Source organism: Phacochoerus africanus, chromosome 14 (assembly GCF_016906955.1).
Source record: "Phacochoerus africanus isolate WHEZ1 chromosome 14, ROS_Pafr_v1, whole genome shotgun sequence".
Classification (NCBI taxonomy): Eukaryota; Metazoa; Chordata; class Mammalia; order Artiodactyla; family Suidae; genus Phacochoerus; species Phacochoerus africanus.
The window spans coordinates 14,404,093-14,424,365 of NC_062557.1; the positions used below are offsets into that span (position 1 = coordinate 14,404,093).

At 37.3% G+C, this 20,273-nt stretch overlaps 1 protein-coding gene across 2 annotated transcripts in view; it reads left to right on the forward strand.

Annotated features, from left to right (window-relative positions):
- SMURF2 (SMAD specific E3 ubiquitin protein ligase 2) overlaps nt 1-20,273 on the forward strand; it is a 122,228-nt gene that overhangs the window by 66,662 nt on the left and 35,293 nt on the right. For both annotated transcript variants that reach the window (XM_047759296.1, XM_047759298.1), the window contains exons 3-6: nt 4,965-5,073; nt 11,586-11,719; nt 14,090-14,155; nt 18,717-18,801. In XM_047759296.1, the coding sequence (XP_047615252.1) occupies nt 4,965-5,073; nt 11,586-11,719; nt 14,090-14,155; nt 18,717-18,801 (394 nt within the window). The remainder of the gene's footprint in view (nt 1-4,964; nt 5,074-11,585; nt 11,720-14,089; nt 14,156-18,716; nt 18,802-20,273) is intronic.

Consider the following 20,273-nt stretch of genomic DNA (forward strand, 5'->3'; position numbering starts at 1 on the left):
CCCTTGGCATGTGGAGGTTCCCAAGCTAGGGGTCCAATCACAGCTGTAGCCGCTGGCCTACATCACAGCCACAGCAATGCCAGATTCAAGGTGCCTCTGCGACCTACACCACAGCTCACGGCAGTGGCGGATTCTTAACCCACTGAGCGAGGCCAGGGATCAAACCCACGTTGCCATTGATGCTGGTCAGGTTCGTTAACCGCTGAGTCACAGCAGTAACTCCGAGAAATGTAATTTTAATGTAAAGCATAAGCAATAGGCTGATAGTATAGATATTTAATTATAGGGGGAAAATGCGCTGCCCTGTGTTATCTTTTGTAGAATAATTTATATAATTTGAGATAATACTGTTATATTCTAGGGTATCTACCCTTGCTGAGAAAAGTTTTGCTAACTCATTTTTTGGAATTATTTTCACGCTTACTAGCTTTTGAAAATAAGTTACTTACCCTTTTCCCAAAAATTTTGGCAGGAAAAATTTCAAACATATAGGATCATATAAAGAATTTCACAATGAATACCCATCATCTATATTCTACCATTAACTTTCATGTAACTACGATCATTGTCTCTTTTTTTTTTTTTCTTTTTTGGCTGTATGCGGCACGTGGAAGTTCCCAGGCCAGGGATCAAACCCACACCACAGCAGTGACTTGAGCCTCTGCCATGCCAATGTTGGGTCCTTAACCTGCTGTGCAAAGGAGCTCCCCTGTCTTTTTTGCAACATTTAAATAAAGTTTTGAATGTAAGATACTTTGTTAAGGTGTTGTATAGGGGCCAAATTGAAGTCACTGAGCTCCAACATGGTTAGTTGAATGTTCTTTTTCTTTCCCCAAAAATAAAGATTGGAATTCTTGTCGTGGCACAGCAGAAATGAATCTGACTAGGAACCATGAGGTTGTAGGTTCTATCCCTGGCCTCGCTCAGTGGGTTAAGGATCTAGCATTGCCGTGAGGTATGGTGTAGGTCACAGATGAGGCTCAGATCCTACGTTGCTGTGAGGTATGGTGTAGGTCACAGATGAGGCTCAGATCCTACGTTGCTGTGGCTGTGGTGTAGGCCAGCTGTAGCTCTGATTCGACCCCTAGCCTGGGAACGTCCATATGCCGCTGGGTGCGGCCCTAAAAAGCAGATAAATAAATACTTATTTTTCTCTGGTAAGTAATTAATTTTTAAGTTGAAGTTTTTGTTTTATTATTTGCAGGTCATAAGTGCATTAGTGCAGTGAGGAAATTCCTGAGCTTTACCTGTTTTATATGACTCAGAAATGATAGGGAGAATTGAGAAATTTTTAAAAACAGAACACTGGAGTTCCCGTTGTGGCTCAGTGGGTTAAGGATCCAGCGTTGCTGTGAGCTGTGACGTAGGTCGAAGACGAGGCTTGGATCCCGAGTTGCTGTGGCTCTGGTGTAGGCCGGCAGCTACAGCTCCGATTCGACCCTTCGCCTGAGAACCTCCATATGCCATGGGTGTGGCCCTAGAAAAGACAATAAATAAATAAATAAATAAATAAATAAATTTTAAAAAAAATCTTAAGTTACTTCCTGTTTACCACTAGAGGTCTCACTAACTTCTGAAAACTTGGTAGTTTCTGACCACACTAGAGCAACTTGGCTCTCAAGTTAAATTCTTGTATAATATGATCAGGTAAGTTGAAACCTAGGTGTTTTTTGTTAGTGCCTGGAGCTTGTATTTTGTATTACTTAGCAGAAGAGAAACATAGGAGGATGGAACTTAGACTTTGGTACTTAAGCATCTGGAAGCCACACCTAGTGACTTGTGTGTGGAAAAAGTTGTTTTTCTTAGTCCTAATTCTTGAACTAGTTAAAAATAACATGTAAAGGGAAAGCTAGAAATGTGGTTTTTGTTTGCTTTTGCTTACGGATGGACATTTACTTGTTTATTTGTTTAGATAGTAGAATAAAAAGAAAAAGATAAAATGAATTCCTCCCAGGAAAATAATACTTAACGTTACCAAAGGTGTAAGGAAAAGTATTCCTCCATTAAACACATTTGCAAATGATTAGGTGTTATTGAAATACTACTATGAATAACGCTAAACTTCAAGAATAATAGAGTTAAATAAATTGATATCCTAACCTGCCAGATTTTTTCTTGAACACTTAACATTCTTAAATATTAGTCTTCTTTCATTTATTTGAAGTTGACAGATCGCAGAATCATGGAATTGGAGAACTGGCTAGGTGATTTCTGTCTGGCCTTGAATCTTGACCAGTTAGTGTCTTGACTTAAAAATGAGTATATGGAGAGTTGCTGTTGTGGCTCAGCAGAAATGAACCAGATTAGTGTCCATGAGGATGCAGGTTGGATCTCTGACCTCGCTCAGTAGGTTAAGGATCTGGTGTTGCCATGAGCTGTGATGTAGGTTGCAGACACAGCTCAGATCTGGCATTGCTGTGGCTCTGGCATAGGCCAGAAGCTGTAGCTCTGATTAGATCCCTAGCCTGGGAACTTCCATTTGCCACAGGTGCAGCCCTAAAAAAAAAAAAAAAAAAAAAGTATAAATATCAAGGTATAAAGTTTCTGCAATTATTAACACTTAACCAATGTCATGTTTTAATATTTTTTAGCTGTCTATAGGAAATTTACCCTATCCCAATATATCTGACATCTAAATTGTCATTTTGGTCTCTAACATTTTTAGTTCCACCTTCTTCCCCTGACTTTTAAAATTCTTACTGTTCTTCATCCTACTGTATGAAGCTTACAAGACAACAGCTTTTGTGTGCCTCTAACCTTTCCTTCTTTGAATACCTTTAATGATAAAAATGACAGTTTATTTATAGCCATGCTCAGGAATCTTACATGGCTCCCTGTTCTCTACTTAAATCATTCCAAGCCTTTATTTTCCTACTTTTAAGCCTCTCTTGCTAGATCAAATCAGTCTTACCTTTCCAGCAGTATTTACTTTTATGCCTTAGCACAAAAGCTTTGATTAGACTCTTCAAAGCTCTTCAAATACTGTCATACTCTCCTTAGGACTCTTCCTATTTGTCGTTTATGTAAAGCCCAAATGAGTTCCATCCCCTTAAAAAGGGAAGAAAAATTGTTTTCCTGCCTTTCTGAGCTCTTATACTCACTGTTGAACTGAATAGTACGCAAGAGGTGTGACACAGCATCATGGTAAGAGCATGAAATCAAGAACCAGATTGTGCGTGTGGGTTTAGAATCTAACTTTAGACCCTGGCTCTACCCCTTACTACTGTGTGACCTCAGGGCAGTTATTTAACCTCCTTTGTGCCTCATTCCTTGTCAGTGTAATAGTAGTATTTACCCTACAGGGTAATTTTGAGGATTAAGAGATTTAACATATGTTAAACATTTAGAATAGTGCCTGACATAGTATTGTAAGTGTTTAGTGTTCTCTTTATAATCGGTCCAGTCAAAAACTTGTTTATTAAGAGATTTTATTGTTTTTGTTGTTACTGTTATTTTTATTACATCTGGAAATGTTTAAGACGACATACCCAAAGACTTTTTTTTTTTTTTTTTTTAAGGGCCGCACCCATGGCATATGGAGGTTCCCAGGCTAGGAGTCAAATCAGAGCTGTAGCTGCCAGCCTATGCCACAGCCACAGCAGCTCAGGGATCTGAGCCAAATCTGCCATCTATATACCACAGCTTACGGCAATGCCAGATCCTTAACCCACTGAGCAAGCCCAGGGATCAAATCTGCGTCCTCATGGATGCTAGTCAATTTCTTTAACTGCTGAGCCATGACGGGAACTCCCCAAAGAACTTTTTTACATAAATGTTTGTTTATATATTTTTAAAAGAAAGGGATGTATTATTTTTAATAACTTTAATTAGCTTGTCTACCCTTATCAGCTTTGAGCAGTTAACTAAAAATTTACCTCTCCAGCCTGACTTTTTTTTTAATGAAGCAGTTTTTAAAAATTTATGTATTTATTGGCCACGTCCATGGCAGATGGAAGTTCCAAGGCCAGAGATCAAACCCACATCACAGCAGCTGCAGTGACAACACTGCATCCTTAACCCACTGTGCCATGGCAGGAACTCCATATTCAGTGACTTTTAATCCAAGCATTTCAAAAGGAATGCCTGGATATCATCCGAAATTCAGTGTTAGAATAATGGCACTTGGTATTTTTCTTTCTCAAGCTAGCCTCTCTTAATTGTCCCTTTTCAGTGCTACTATCATTGTCTTTCAGTATAGAAAATGCATAAATTTTTTTTTTTTTTGGCCATACCCACATCATATGGAAGTTCCTAGGCCAGGGATTGAACCCACACCACAGGAGTGACAATGCCAGATCTTTAACCCACTGAGCCACCAGGGAACGTCTAAAAATGTGTCATTTTGACACCTCCCTTTTCTCCAATTCATTATGATGTTCCACAATTTTTCTTTCTTTTTTTTCTTTTTTTTCTTTTTGCTTTTTAATTTCCCTAGTTAGATAGTAAACTCTTTTAAGGCAAGGTATTAGATTTGTTTTGTTTCAATTTCTCATCCCTCATGGTAATTACTTGGTAAAACTTTTTGGCTAATGTGATTTCTCTGTAGCCTGTGTTCCTGTGTGAAAACTTTATTTAATAAGCTCTCTCTCCTTAAATGAGGTACTCTGGGAAACCTTGGGAAAGCTCCAAGAGAGCCAGGAATATTTTAAGCATTCACCTTTCTGGGGGCAAAGGACTGGTAAAGATCTGTGATAACTTCTACATTATGAAGTAGTCTCTAGATTTCAGTAGTTTAAGTTGAAGTGTTTTGAGACAGGAGCAATAAAAAATGTAGTTTGGGGCATATGTAGAAATTACTGTAATCTTAGTTTTAGAATGGACCACTTGTTCATTTATAGCTTAATGTTAATTTTTTTAATTTAAGAATGGAGTTTTATAGCAAATATTAATCTTTATATCAGTAATATATCTTCCATTTCAAAATATTCTTTAATTAAAAAAAAAAACTCCCTCTTTTTTCACAGGACTTCCTGATCCATTTGCTAAGGTGGTGGTTGATGGATCTGGGCAGTGCCATTCTACAGATACTGTGAAGAATACACTCGATCCAAAGTGGAATCAGCATTATGACCTGTAGGTTTCAACAATTTATTTGAAATAAAATACAGAATCACTTATTTGATATAGTCTTTGAAAAGAGTCACTGAAATCTGTGTTTGATCTGTGGTGTAACTTGGTCCTCACTGAGGGGTACAAAACCTGGTGTGAAGGCATTTTGGCCCATTGATTGCTGGTTTTAGAAGATGAAGTGTCCTTAATAAGCCCATGAAGAATCGAATGTAGGAGTTCCCGTCGTGGCGCAGTAGTTAACGAATCCGACTAGGAAGCATGAGGTTGCAGGTTCAAGCCCTGCCCTTGCTCAGTGGGTTAACGATCCAGCGTTGCCGTGAGCTGTGGTGTAGGTTGCAGACGCGGCCCGGATCCCGCGTTGCTGTGGCTCTGGCACAGACTGACAGCTACAGCTCCGATTCAACCCCTAGCCTGGGAACCTCCATATGCCACAGGAGCGGCCCAAGAAATGGCAAAAAGACCAAAAAAAAAAAAAAAAGAATAGAATGTATACACAGTATAGAGCAACCCCCAATCTTTTTTTCAATCAAATAAAGATGCTACTTCACTTTAGGTCAGTTATGAGTAAGAATCGGAAATCATAATTGGAGTACACTCATAGGCATTCCTCTTGTTTCTTACATGGATGATTCCTTCTCACTTTTATTTTAATCATAGTGGCACATGTACCTTTTTAAAAAGGCAAATGATACTGTAAGGTTTTTTTGTTTTTGTTGTTTTTGACTTTTTTTGCCTTTTCTAGGACTGTTCCCTTGGCACTGTAAGGTTTTTAATGGGAAAAGACAGTTCTCTATCCCATTCTTATACCTGATTCCCATCCTCAGACTAACTCTTTTTAATGACTTTGGCTGTTTTAGAATTCTCTTTTGTTTCTAGATGTCATGCCTGTTCATAGCGTTTTAATATAAATGTATATATTTACTTAGCGTTATTATATTATTTTTAAATTCCTGCTGTAGAATATGATTTAGCTTTTATAGCTCATCTCTCATCTCATTCTTACAACATCCACATGCCCCTCTTCTTCTCCTGAACCTTTTTGGTTAAACCATTATTCTGTGTTTATGTTTTCATGGTCATGTAATGTTCATAACTGAGTCACGTGGTGTGCAATGATTACATTTTCTTTCTCAACAACTTTTGTTTGCCATTTGTTTAGTTTTCCGTCTGTCTCATTCAGTAATTCACAATCTCTCCTACAGTACTGAACAACTCTCTGCATATGTTCACCGTATGAGATAACTTTGGCTTTGTTTTCTTCTTGGAGATGTCCCTGCTAGAGCCTCTATCCTTCTGCTTCAGTCTGGGCTGAGGGGTGTCTAAGACCTCCTGCACAGTTGTCCTGGGACTTGCCTTTATCATTATGTTGGGAATTTCCTTTCTTTCTTCTAGGTCCAATGACTGTCTTTTTTTGTTTACCTCCCAATGTCTTCCATTATTATCTTGAGAAAGAGTACAACGATGGGGAAAATTTCTTTGAGATCTTACCTGAAAATATATTTTGTCACCTTACTTGATTGGTAGTTTGAGTATAGACTTCTAGAAGGTGAGACATAACTTTTCTTTAATTTTTTTTTCTTGGCTGCGGCGTGCAGTTTCTTAATGTGGGATCTCAGTTCCCAGACCAAAGGTTGAACCTGGGCTGCAGTGGTAAAAGCACCAGATAACCCCTAGACCACCAGGGAGCTTCCTACTTTTCCTTCAGATTTTAAAATACATTGCTCTACCTTCTTCTAGGTCTAGATCAGCACTGCCGAATAGAAACACAGTGTAAGCCTAATACTGTGTTTTATTTCATTCAGTGTATCTTAACTATCTTCATTGCAACATGACATCAATTTAAAGTAATCGAGTTGTTTCTTTTAAACTAAGTATTTGAAGTCAGGGGCTTGTTTTGCACTCACACAGTGCATCAGTCTGGATTAGCTACATTTCAAGCACTCAGTAGCCCCATGTGCCCAGTTTGGATAGTGCCAGTTTCCAGTATTGCTGATGACCTCCTGATTTTGATCCTTCGTGATTGTTGTTTTCCACTGGAAGACTTCAAGGTATTCTTTTCATGCCTGATGTTAAAATTTTTTAATGATGGACTTGGTATATCTGAGATACAGTGCTAGGTACTTAGTGTGACGTTTTAATCTGGATACTTAAACTCTGTAGTTATGGAAAACTTTTCTGTTTATTTACTATCCAAGGATGATTTCCTCTCTTCTCCGTCTTATTTCTTTCTCTCTTCCCTTTTCTGGAACTCCTGTTGTTAAGATGTTATTCCTCCTGACATGCAGCATTTAGTTGTCCTATCTTTTTTCTCCCATATTTTATCTTAGTTTTTTTAAAAATAAGTTTTTAATAAAATTTATTTTAGTAAAAAATTAAAAACAGCGAAATATTTGGGATGTTTCCCCAACTTTATATTCCAGTGTTCCTCTTTGTTATAATTTCTGCTCTCAGATTTTTAATTTCCAGTATCATTTTGCCTTCTGATGATCCCTTTTTCATAACTTCCTCTTATTTCCTTAGATGCAGTATCTTCTCTGGTGAGAGAAGTATTACAGTTTTTTTCTGTTGCATTGCCTCTCTTTTCTCAGGTTTTGTTTTTTTGTATTAGTTTGGTTTGGGTTTCTGTCTTTTTATATTTCAGGGAAGGCATTTAAATGTTGATTGGAAACTTTCTACCCATAAATAGAGCTGGTCAACTAGCTAGGGTAATCAGAAGTAACTGTGACATTTTCATTGAGCAGAATTCTCCCTTCTTCCTGGGGACTGTATTTGTATTCTTAGATGCTAGTGTTCTTGGATCTGAATGGTGTAAGGATGCTAGGAGGTCTCTGCATTCACTAGATTGACCTCTTCCTAATACTGTTTTTATTACAAAACGTCACTCCCTCCCTTGGCTGTGCTTAGTGTCCCTGAGTAGAGAAGGTTTTAGAGAATAAGCTGTGGTTTCCTGCCAGGATTGAGGATGAACTGGGTTGGGGAAGGGATTCAAGAATTTGTACCATTCCTTTTATTTTATTTATTTTATTATTTTACCTTTTTTTTTTTTGGCCACACCTGCAGTATATGGAAGTTCCTGGGCTGTAACTGCAACCTATGCCACATCAACGGCAAAACCAGATCCTTACCCCACTCTGCTGGGCCAGGGATCGACTCCGCACTGCCGCAGAAACAATGCAGGATCCTTACCTGCTGCACCACAGTGGGAACTCCTATTTTACTTTTTAAATTGAGGCATGGTTGATTTACCCTTTCTGTTTTTTTTAAACAATTTCACCAATCCTTCCATTTCAGCCTAATCTCACCGTTGGAGTATATTGAGCTTACAATGACAGTATTTCAGAGGTTTGATGGCAGTAATAGTCTTGTTTCAGGGGGTCTTTTGCTTCCTGCAGGCTTCGGTTTCAGTTTTTTCCAGGTTGCTAATTCCATTATCTCATGCTCTCTAAACTCCCATTTTCTTAACACCTCTCATGTTATATGTTAATTGTCCTCATATTCTGACTTTGCAAGTTTTTAGCCTTTTAAGCTTCATAGTAATTTACTTCACTCTCCATCAGCTTCAACTTTTCTTCTAAATGTTCCACTTGACTTTATTTACTCTCTATGTAGCTGCCTAGGCTTTTGAGTTCTTTTTTTTTTTTTTTTTTTGAAAGTCACACCTATAGCATATGGAAGTTCCCAAGCTAGGGTCCAGTTGGAACTGTAGCTGCCAGCCTACACCACAGCCACAGCAACACTGGATTCAAGCAGTGTCTGTGACCTACATCACAGCTTATGGCAATGCCAGATCCTTAAACCACTGAGCAAGGCCAGGGATCAAACCCGCATCCTCATGGATGCTAGTTGGATTCGTTCCCACTGAGCCACAACAGGAGCTCCTTGAGTTCTTAATCAAATTGTTTAAAGCCATTTCCTTTAGCTTCAGTAGATCTAAATTTAGCCAAAGACCCAGCTACAACAATGAATAAGACTAGTCCTCCAAACTTATAGTTATGTGCTGAATAAAGTATGTAGGAAATTATACACAGGGTGATAAGAATATGGGTGCCATGGAAATACATAGAACTTCTTTATACAGATGTAGGAGTTGGGAGGAGCATCCTAGAAAAAGTAGCACTTAGACCTTAAGTAGGAATTAACTTCAGGAAGGAGAAGGTGAGAAGGTTCTAAGCAGAAGCAGTCTTTGTGAAGGCCCAGAGGTAAAAGAGAACATGATTCTGAAAACATTTCAGAGAGGCAGCAATTGGTAAGTTCATGTAAGGTAAAGGGAGTGTAGTGAAAGACAGGCCATGAGAGGCAAGCAGGAGCCAGCTCATGAAGGTGCTTGCAAGTCTGTTAGTAAGTTTGAATATGCTCTTAAAAGCAATGGGGAGGAATGAAGGGCTTTTAAGTGGGGAAGTGCTGTCAATCAGATTTATTATATTCAGGAAGGGACACTTTGGCTATACTGTGAAGAATGGCTTAGAGGGAGCCAAGAATGGCAAGGAAACTAGTTCCAACATTATGAAGGACGCGGGCAAATAGAAAATGATAACTTTATATTAGAAGAGTGGTAATGTATATGGAGATATATAGACATTCTAAGTATTTTTAATATGGCCTTAAAACTTAAATTCTTTTTTGGCCACAGTGTGCAGAGGCTTGATGTAGGATCTCAATTCCCAGACCAGGGATTAGACCCAAGCCACAGTGGTGAAAGCACTGAGTCCTAACCACTAGGCCACCAGGGAACTCCCTCCTCCCCCAATTTTTTTTTATCCTTGGAAAAAAATGAAACTGTACTATACCCTGTGCTTGCTGTATTTGGCTCACGGGCTGTGGTTTTCCTGTGGACCTCCACCTTAGAGTCCTTGCTTTCCTACTTTGCTGCTGCTGCTCTAGTCCTCAATACAGCCTCTATAATGATCCGGTTAAAAGGTTTTTCAGATCTTGTTACTCTTCTGTTCCACATCCCCCACTGGCTTCCTATCTTAGAGTAAAAGCCAGAGTTCGTACCACGACTGACAGCGCCCTTTATGTTTTGTCCCTTGTGCTGTTAAGACAGGCTAACTGAAATGATAGAAAACCCCGAATTTTCAGTGGCTTGATACAATAGAAGTGTATTTTGATATAAAGTCCATTTGGCGGGGAGGTGAGACACTGTCACACAATCATTCAGGGACACAGGCTGGCAAAAGCTCCCCTATTTTCAGTGTATGTTCCCAAGGTCTGTCTGGGCTTTGACATTCAACCTCCTAACAGGATGCTTAACAGTGATTTGGTGGGTAGGCTGCTGTAAGGCCTCAGGCAATCACTCTTTTAGCATACCTGTATGTCAGGCTTACCACTTGGAAAACTGACTTAGTGCAATTTTTTTTTCTTAATATTTGGATTGGGGTAATTTAGCTGTTTAATACTTGATTGTGATTCTAGAATTTTGACATATCATGGAGCACAGACTTGCCAAGTTAGGTTTGTTTAAATCTGTTTGAAAATCGATAACATGCATTACTGAAAGATATTTTAGTTCATATTTTTATTTGCAGCAATAGAAATGAAACTCGAGTTGACTTAATTTTTAAAAATCATTAGCTTGCATAATTAAAAGTCTAGGAAGGTAGGCATGCTTTAACATAGCAGGATCCAGGGCCTCAAGTGTGCCTTCCATGTTACTCATTTAAATTTTAAGTGGTCTAGGTTTATTTATTTTCTTTAATATACCAGGTGAAGTTTTATAATATTATTGCTTTACTGAATGACACTTTAAGGTCAAGGTTGTTGGACCAAAAATTTGACCTCGTAGAGTCATTGAAATATATTTAGGGTTCTATTGATATAATTATTTTATAATATTTTTGCATGGGATGACACCATGTTAACAATTGGCTGTGGTAGAGCTCTACATACTTGCAGGTATATGCACAGACAAGTATAGTAACGCTTTTCCCTGCTCTGCTTGTCTGCAGGCAGTGAAGTGAAACCTGCAAGAGTCCTGCTCGCTCAAGGCCTGCATACAGGAAAGAAGCAGGGGAAAAGCGTTACAATCAGCTTTTGTTCTACAGCATTTTAAAACATAACAGGTATGTCAGATTTTTGGTCTGTCAGCCTTGACAATGTCCCTTGAAAATGAACTGAGCATTCGCTGAGGTAGTAGGTCATGCCATTGAAGTGTATTTAAAATGTGACGGTGATAAAAGTTCTAAGATTTTTATTTTTGGAAAGAAAAAATCATCAACTCCCATAGGGTTATTTGGCGCTAGCTATTAAAATCGTAAAAAGTAGTATTTTTATGAACAAAATTGTTACTCAGTCTGAGAGTGACAAATATGATAAATATGTTAAAAATTCTTTGTGGATTTTACTTTTGAGTTTTTAAAGAAATTTAATTTCAGTTCTGTGGAGATTGAATTCGAAACATACTTTGCATAGTCTAGCCATACTCTAAAACACCTGTGACTTTAGACTATAGAAACAAAAGAAAATTTACACTACTCATATTTGCCAAGTTATTTATGCTGTAATTTGGGTTTTTTTAGGTATATTGGAAAGTCTGATTCAGTTACGATCAGTGTATGGAATCACAAGAAGATCCATAAAAAGCAAGGTGCTGGATTTCTTGGTTGTGTTCGTCTTCTTTCCAATGCCATCAACCGCCTCAAGGACACTGGTTGTGAGTACATACTAGTGCTCTAAAAAGTTTAAATACACATATTTAAATACACACACACACACACACACACGTATAGGTATTTTTTGATAGACAGGGGTCCAAAAACTTAACTTCCTGTGTATGTGTGAAACATTGGTAAAAAGTCCTGGTCTGAATTTATTTTGTTGACTTTTTAAAAAGAATGAAACAGTTTAAATATGTGAAGCCTAGAACAGAATCAGAGCTGATAGCTAGTTTCCAGTGAATAAGTGCTAAGAAATGATTGGTTTCTAGAAGAGTAAAAAGAAAGGCGTCAAAGTATGTATTCCTTTTTTTTTTTTCTTATCTTAGCACTCTTCTCTGGTTTTAGTGGATTTTCAAGATAAAGTTGAGTTTTACTTAGGTGATGGGAGTGTTTAAGGGAGGAATTATTAGCAAATAAAAATATGCATACAACTGCTTTGAAAAATTAAAGGTTCTAAAAGTAAGACATTATTTTGAGTGAAAGATAGGTATATTATCAACTTAACTATAGCTTAATTTTTTGTCAAACTGGTCAATTAGAAGATTAGACCGAGATCGAGACATTAGAAATGATATCTATTTTAGATTGACAAGTTCACATTGACAAGTTCACTTATTAGCATATATGTAACTCATGTAATGAAGTGACAAAACATCTTTTCCATGGAGTGTAGATGGAAATACCTTTTTGGCCACACCCGTGGCATATGGAAGTTCCTGGGCCAGGGATCTAATCTGAGGCGCAGCTGTGACCTATGCCACAGTTTCATCAGCACTGGATCCTTAACCCCACCCACCTCTCAACCCCATGCTCTTGGCAGAGGATCAGGCCTGTGCTGCCACAGAGACAATGCCGGATCTTAACCCACTGTACCACAGTGGGAACTTGGGAAATATCTTTTTCAATAGAATTTTTTTTGCTTTTTCTACAGAATTATTTTACATATATATATATACACACACATATATGTACACATATATACATACACACACATGTATACACACACACACACATATATATATATAAATCTAGCTGTTGTCATGGGATTTTAGCCCAGATGCCTATTCTAAGCAAAAATTCACATAGAATCTAGCTAAGGAAATTAATAAAGAAAAATAAATTTAGCTTTAAATGTTAGATACATTAAGAAATGATCCCATTTTAATGTAGTATGATACCATAGCCTAGTTATAAAAATATTACTGTTAAAAAGGACAAAATTGAGCTAGAAATTCTGAAGGGAATTTAAGGGCACCTGAGAATTTCTTAAATTTCTGGGTTAACAGGGTGAACAGTAGGAGATAGAAGACGGGATTGGAAAAGGTCTGGCTTATGAAAACAAACCATTTTTTTATTCTAACGCAATGCAGCAGGCAAACTGAAAACTTACAAGTCCACACGTATGACCTTATTTCTGGTTCAGTTTAGCTAACGTTTATTGGAACTTAAACATGCCAGGTGCTATTCTAAACTTTGATGATATAAAGGTAAAAAAGCATGAATCCTGTCCTCTGAGAAACAAGAGCAAAGGCCTGTTGGCAAAGGGAGTAGGACACATCAGAAGGACTGAACAGAAGAGGGATTGTTCTGCACAGGTCCACTATGCTGCTGTCTTAGTAGTGTCCCTTTATTTTGCAAAGGGAAAAATGTCTATTTATGGCTGGATAGCCAATTGTGGTATAGATTTTTCTTTCTATTGCTTGTGAATGTTTCATTGCAGTAATTTATATAACCTTTTTGATGTATAGTAGCATTTAATTTTTCAAACACCTGTGGGTTTGAGTGCAGAATGCAAGGGCTAAGATATGGTCTCCTCCTTTTATCAATTCATAATTTATTTAAGTAGACAGATGGCATACAGCTATAAAAGAATTCAATTATAAGCTCTATGAGCAAAGTAAAATCAGCATGCAGTGGGTGACATTGTTCCTTACTACAACTGGCCAGGCTAGTGTTATATCACAGTTTACATAAATAATTTAATGTGAGGTAAGTAATACAGTTAGACATTAGAAAATCAAGACTTGGGGGATAAATTGCTTAAGAACGACAGCTATTAAGTGGCAAGCCAAGACTTAGACTAAAGTGTTCTGAAATCTTTGGAGAGAAAATAACTGCATGTTGGCACCATTGTCTTAGAATTTTTGAAATCTGAATTTGTCAAAACTTTTGTTGAGACATTTATACTAACTATGTATGCAGTTAGAGCATTTTAAATATTTGTTTCATCATTAAAACAATTCTTTAAATGACTGGTCTGATTTCTAATGGATTATAGAAATTTACTGTCAGTCTGTAGATGTTAGAATTGCTAATACCAGCTAATTTTTTTTAATTGCCTTTTTGTTGTTGTTGATTTGAAATAGATCAGAGGTTGGATCTATGCAAACTTGGGCCAAACGACAATGATACAGTTAGAGGACAGATAGTAGGTAAGTGTGGAATTTAAAGTTATGTGAATTTTGGCTTCTTTAAGCTGACCTAAACTCTGAATACCTTTTAAATCAAAGTACAATAACTGTAGCCTCATTGTATTGGCATGTAATAAAGGAGTTATGCACAGTTATTTGAATAGTGGATCCAGAATCCAGGCCAACTTAATTTTTTAAAAAAGCAAAAAAAAAGGAGTTCCCCTTGTGGTGCAGCAGTGGGATAAGGATCCTGCATTGTCGTGAGGTCACAGATGCGGCGTGGATTCCGTATTCCATGTTGATATGGCATAGGCTGGCAGCTGTAGCTCCGATTAGACCCCTAGCCTGAGAACTTCCATATGCCTTGTGTACGGCCTGAAAAAACAACAACACCAAAAAAAATAACAACTATATGATGTAAAAAGTATAGGCTCCTAATATGAAGAACTGTTGATCCTTTAGAAGGGAATTCATTTGGAGTATACAAATACAGTAGGGCACTGAGAAAGAAGTATTAAGTTTTTCTGAAAGTAATTCTCGAACTTATTTGAGTAAGAAGAGAATATTCTATTGAACTCTTTGTTTATTAATGCTTTATAGTTTTAATGTAATATATATATATATTTTTTGGTCTTTTTTGTCTTTATAGGGCCACACCCGCGGCATATGGAGGTTCCCAGGCTAGGGGTCTAATTGGAGCTTTTTTTTTAGTTGAAAAAAGTAGAACGAAGAATGGTGGAATAGCACTGACTGAAGAAAGGAGAAAATTGTTACCTTACTTACAAAATACTTAGTGGGTTAGTGGGGCTATCTTAAATTGATTTCTTTTATAAAATTTCTGAGACTTAAGAATTGCTAGATTGAAATTTGATACCTAGAGTGGTAGGACAACTGAAGTGGGCTCCTTCGAAGCTTATTAAAGAAGAAAAATGCAGTTCAAATCTTACTATTTTATTATAGAGCAGAATTTAGAATGATTACATTATATGAAACTATCAGAGAAGTTTTAGTTGTATTTGAAGGACTTAATTTTACAAGGCAGTGAATTGGGTTCATAGTTCAGGAGTTGCCAGAGTAGCACAGCATCATAACAAAAGCCTTATTGTGGTTATCACAGGGAAATATTAACAGTACAGCATTATTCATAATTCCTGTCATTCTTAGATTGAAAAGGGTATTAAAAAAATCAAAAATAAATTTTGACATATAAAACTTTTAAATATAATTGTTCCTACTTTATTGATTTGCTGTGTTGAGTAATGTTTGCCAATTAATGTTCAGTAGTAACAAAAGAGTTTTACTGGGTGTGAATTTGCGCTTATAAAAATAGCAGACTTGGGGTTTTCCTTCTGGCATAGCAGGTTAAGGATTTGGCATTGTCACTGCTGCAACCTGGGTTGCTGCTGTGGCACAGGTTCTTTCCCTGGCCTGGGAACTTCCACATGCTACAGACATGGCAAAAAAAAAGACACCCCCCCCGCCATTGTCAGTGGTTAGAAATATACTTACTGGAGTAGGCTACATAAAAAAAGAAATTAAAGTGTGCGTGTGTGCGTGAAATTTAAAGCTCTGTGAATTTGGTATTCATAATACCAACTGCTTTATGATCCTGCAGTTGGTGGCCCAGACGCAAACATTATGCTTTATGATCCTGCAGTTCTGTCTAGTTCTGACATTTAATAACAACTTGTTATTGCTGAATTAGAACTTTATAGATAATCGTAAATATATGCATATAATACCTTTTGGGAAATGGAGAAAAGAACACTAGAACACTAACTTAAAATATGCATATGTCTCCTTCTAATAGTTTCATATACATGTATATGTATGTTTTTGATTTTAATTACAGTGAACATAAAATTTTTTATTTTACCTTTTTCAGTTCCTGTAACCATTATTAGTATTTATAATTAATGCTTTTTAAAGGACGAATTATAACTTTAAGTCCAGTGATTAAGTTGTTTTGCTATTGTAACACCAAAACTTGAAAACATTTTTGTACATTTAGCTTTTTTTTTTAGATTACCTTAGAAAAAAAATCTCCCAATTTGAGATGATTAATTCAAGAGTTGCAAACCTTTTCTGTTTAAAATTGTTACTCAGTTCTTTCCATCTCTTTTGATGTTTTTCTTGTTTTTTATAATTATAAAATGTAGACAGAGAACTTAAGGAGCACCTATAATGTGCCACCATTGTCATTACCCTCATGTATACCTTCTTTGTTTTTGTTTTTGTCTTTTGTCTTTTTGGGGGCCTCACCTGGGACATATAGAGGTTCCCAGGCTAGGGGTCTAATCAGAACTGTTGCTGCCGGCTTACGCCAGAGCCACAGCAATGCCAGATCGAGCCACGTCTGTGACCTACCCCTCAGCTCACGGCAATGCTGGATCCTTAACCCACTGAGCGAGGCCAGGGATTAAACCCACAACCTCATGGTTCCTAGTCGGATTTGTTTCCATTGCGACATGACGGGAACTCCCCCTGTTTTTAAAATGAGATTGTACCTTGCAGATTTTTAAATAAGCTGTGTTTTAATCTTACAATTTCTTTTCTTCTTTTTTTTCTTTCTTAAATCTGTGGATACATTTCTATAGCATTTTTAATATTGGTCCATGTTAAGCAAATAAGTAATTGAACCATTCCCTTATTGTTGGATGTTTACCTTGTTTCTGACGTTTTAAAACTATGAACAGTGCTCTGAATAACATAATATTTCTGTGACTCATATATTGCTAGAATTAGGCTGTTTAGAAGTACAATCTCACCTAAAAATTGTTTAGATGTTTTGTGATACAGTCTGGAGATGTACATTAATGTTCATGAAATCCTTTAGCTTTGAATCCTAATATTATTCTAAACAAAGTTAATGAGAAAATACATTGTTTCTGCTGTGATTATATTTTGATTAGCATTTCACTTAGCTTTTCTGTATAAAAACTGCGTAGCACAGTTTGCTAGTCTAATTTCACCCTAAAGTTTTATTTACATTCACTGAGGAGTTTGCTAATGTTGTCTCCTATGACTGGAACTTACATAAAAAAGAGCGATGCAGTAAACTTCATGATTTTTCGAGTTATTCACAGAGCTAGAAGACTTCAGAATTTTGAGACCCTTACTAGAATGAAGGGTTTTAAGATGTCATGCTTTATATAGTAACCTATGAATTCCTTAAAAAGTTGGGTTATAGTCAAGTTTGCCTGTACCTCTTTTGGGAGAGTTGTCAAAAACAGATCAAGAAAAGACTTCAGGCATATCATTTAGCCTAATTTCCTCATTATTCAGGTTGAGATTATCTAAACGTCAGGAATGTGAAGACAACAGTGCTAAATAAACTAGTTAGTAGAGCCCAGCCTAGAGCTCATATCTCTTGCTTCCAAGTTTATAGTGGTAGTTTTATGCTATACTGGATGATCATGTACTGTTGTTTGTTTGTTTTTTAACAGCCGCACCCTGTGGTACATGGAAGTTCCTGGATCAGGGGTCAAATCAGAGCGGCAGCTGCTGGCCTACGCCACCGCCATGGCAACCCCAGATCTGAGCCACATCTGCAACCTGTGCCACAGCTTGTGGCAACAACAGATCCTTAACCCACTGAGCAAGGCCAGGGATTGAACCCACATCCTCACGGACACTATGTCAGGTTCTTAGCTGCTGAGCCACAGTGGGAACGCCTCATGTTCTGTTGTAACTTGTGAAATCAAAATATTTCCTTATTGCTAGAATTGTGTGTGTGTGTGTGTGTGTGTTTAAATGGGTCAAGAATTAAACCTAAATTTGGAGTTCCCATCGTGACGCAGTGGTTAATGAATCTGACTGGGAACCATGAGATTGCGGGTTTGATCCCTGGCCTTGCTCAACGGATTAAGGATCCGGCATTGCCATGAGCTGTGGTGTGGATTGCAGGTGCGGCTCGGCTCCCCCATTGCTGTGGCCCAAGAAATGGTAAAAAGACCAAAAAAAAAAAAAAAAAGAATTAAGCCTAAATTAATGTGAACTTTTCAAATTCCTCTGTACATAAATGTACCTTTCTTGTGTTACGCCTCTTCTTAAGTGCAGTAATGGCCTTCGATTGTACCATTACAATGGGAAAAAAGATTCTCCTCCATGAATATGATAAAATTTAGAAAACCTTAAAGGGAAAAAATCTCATTAACAAAGAAATTGCAGAATTGAGTGGAAACTAGAGTTCAATCTAAAATATTAAAGTAAGCTAAGCCAGATATCTTTTTTTTTTTTTTTTGTCTTTTTGCCTTTTCTTGAGAGCCGCTCCCATGGCATATGGAGGTTCCCAGGCTAGGGGTCTAATCAGAGCTGTAGCCACCGGCCTACACCAGAGCCACAGCAACGTGGGATCCAAGCCATGGCTGAGACCCACACCACAGCTCACAGCAACGCCAGATCCTTAACCCACTGAGCAAGGCCAGGGATCGAACCTGCAACCTCATGGTTCCTAGTCGGATTCATTAACCACTGTGCCACAATGGGAATTCCAGCCAGATGTCTCTTAAAGATAAATCTTTTAAATTGCAGTAATTATTTCTAGTTCTGTGATTCTTAGTTTGTTTTTGTTCTTTGATAGTAAGTCTTCAGTCCAGAGACCGGATAGGCACAGGAGGACAAGTTGTGGACTGCAGTCGTTTGTTTGATAATGATTTACCAGATGGGTAAGCTAAAATCACTAGAGGAATATGTAGATGATATCCTTAAAATAATAAAAGATAAGTTGGTGTTTTTTGTATATTTTAGAAATTTGTTAATTTCAGAATCTAGGTTTTCCTTGTACTTAGGAAATTATTAGTTAGGGATCTTGTCATAGTGAATTTATAAAATAAGCCATGAATTAGATATGTTACATAGGTTTTTTTTTTAAGAGTCTTGATGAGTCAAATCAAACTTCTTAACAAATATAAATTTCCTGTAAATAGTGTATATTTAAAAGAAAAACTTTTTTGTGTCAAAAATAATTTAAATCAAAACTCAACCCATTATACACTTTAAATGGATATAATTTATTGTATGTAAACTATACCTCATGGAAGTTAATTAAAAATACTTTGCAAGTTAAAATCAGTGAGGTTTCAGAACTATTCTCAAAGACAGGGAGCAGTGCTAAAAAGCCTAAGCTTTGGAATCACAGGTGAAATTTGTGTTTCAGCCCTGCCATTTCTATGTGGCCTTAGGAAAAATACTTAACTTCTCTGAGTCTCAGTTTTTTAAGTCCATAAAATGGATGAGGATAATAATAATAGAAGCAGTAGTAGTTATTTATTAAGCACTTACTATATGTGAGACAGTGTGCTAAGTGCTTTACATGAATGATTTCATTTAAACCTCATTACCTACCTATGGCACATGTACTATGTAGGTATCATCCTCTTTTATAAATATAAGATAAAACTTATAGAAGTCAAACTGATTAACTCATAAAGCTAGTAAGCAGAAGAATAAAGATTGGAATCTGGGTATCTAATTCTAGAATCACTTTATGAGAATTAAATGATATGTATATCATGTAATGATATATATGTGTATGTAATGATAAATGATACAAAACGCTTGTAACAGACACATACAACTCAATAAATGTTACTTATATGTAGAATCCGAAAAATAATGCAAATGAACAAACAAAACAAAAACAGAATCATAGATACAAAGAACAAACTATTGGTTTGCCAGAGGAGAGAGGTGGGGAAATGGATGAAATATGTGAAGGGGATTAAGAGGTACAAACTTTTTTTTTTTTTTTGGTCTTTTTGCTATTTCTTTGGGCCGCTTCCACGGCATATGGAGGTTCCCAGGCTAGGGGTCGAATCGGAGCTGTAGCCACTGGCCTACACCAGAGCCACAGCAACACGGGATCCGAGCCGTGTCTGCAACCTACACCACAGCTCACGGCAACGCCGGATCGTTAACCCACTGAGCAAGGGCAGGGACCGAACCCGCAACCTCATGGTTCCTAGTCGGATTCGTTAACCACTGCGCCACGACGGGAACTCCAAGAGGTACAAACTTTTAAGTTGCAGAATAAATAAGTCTTGGAAATATAATGTACAACATAGGGAATAGAGTCAGTATTGTAGTAGCTTCGTATGGTAACAGATGGTTTCTAGACTTGTTGTAGTGATCATTTTGT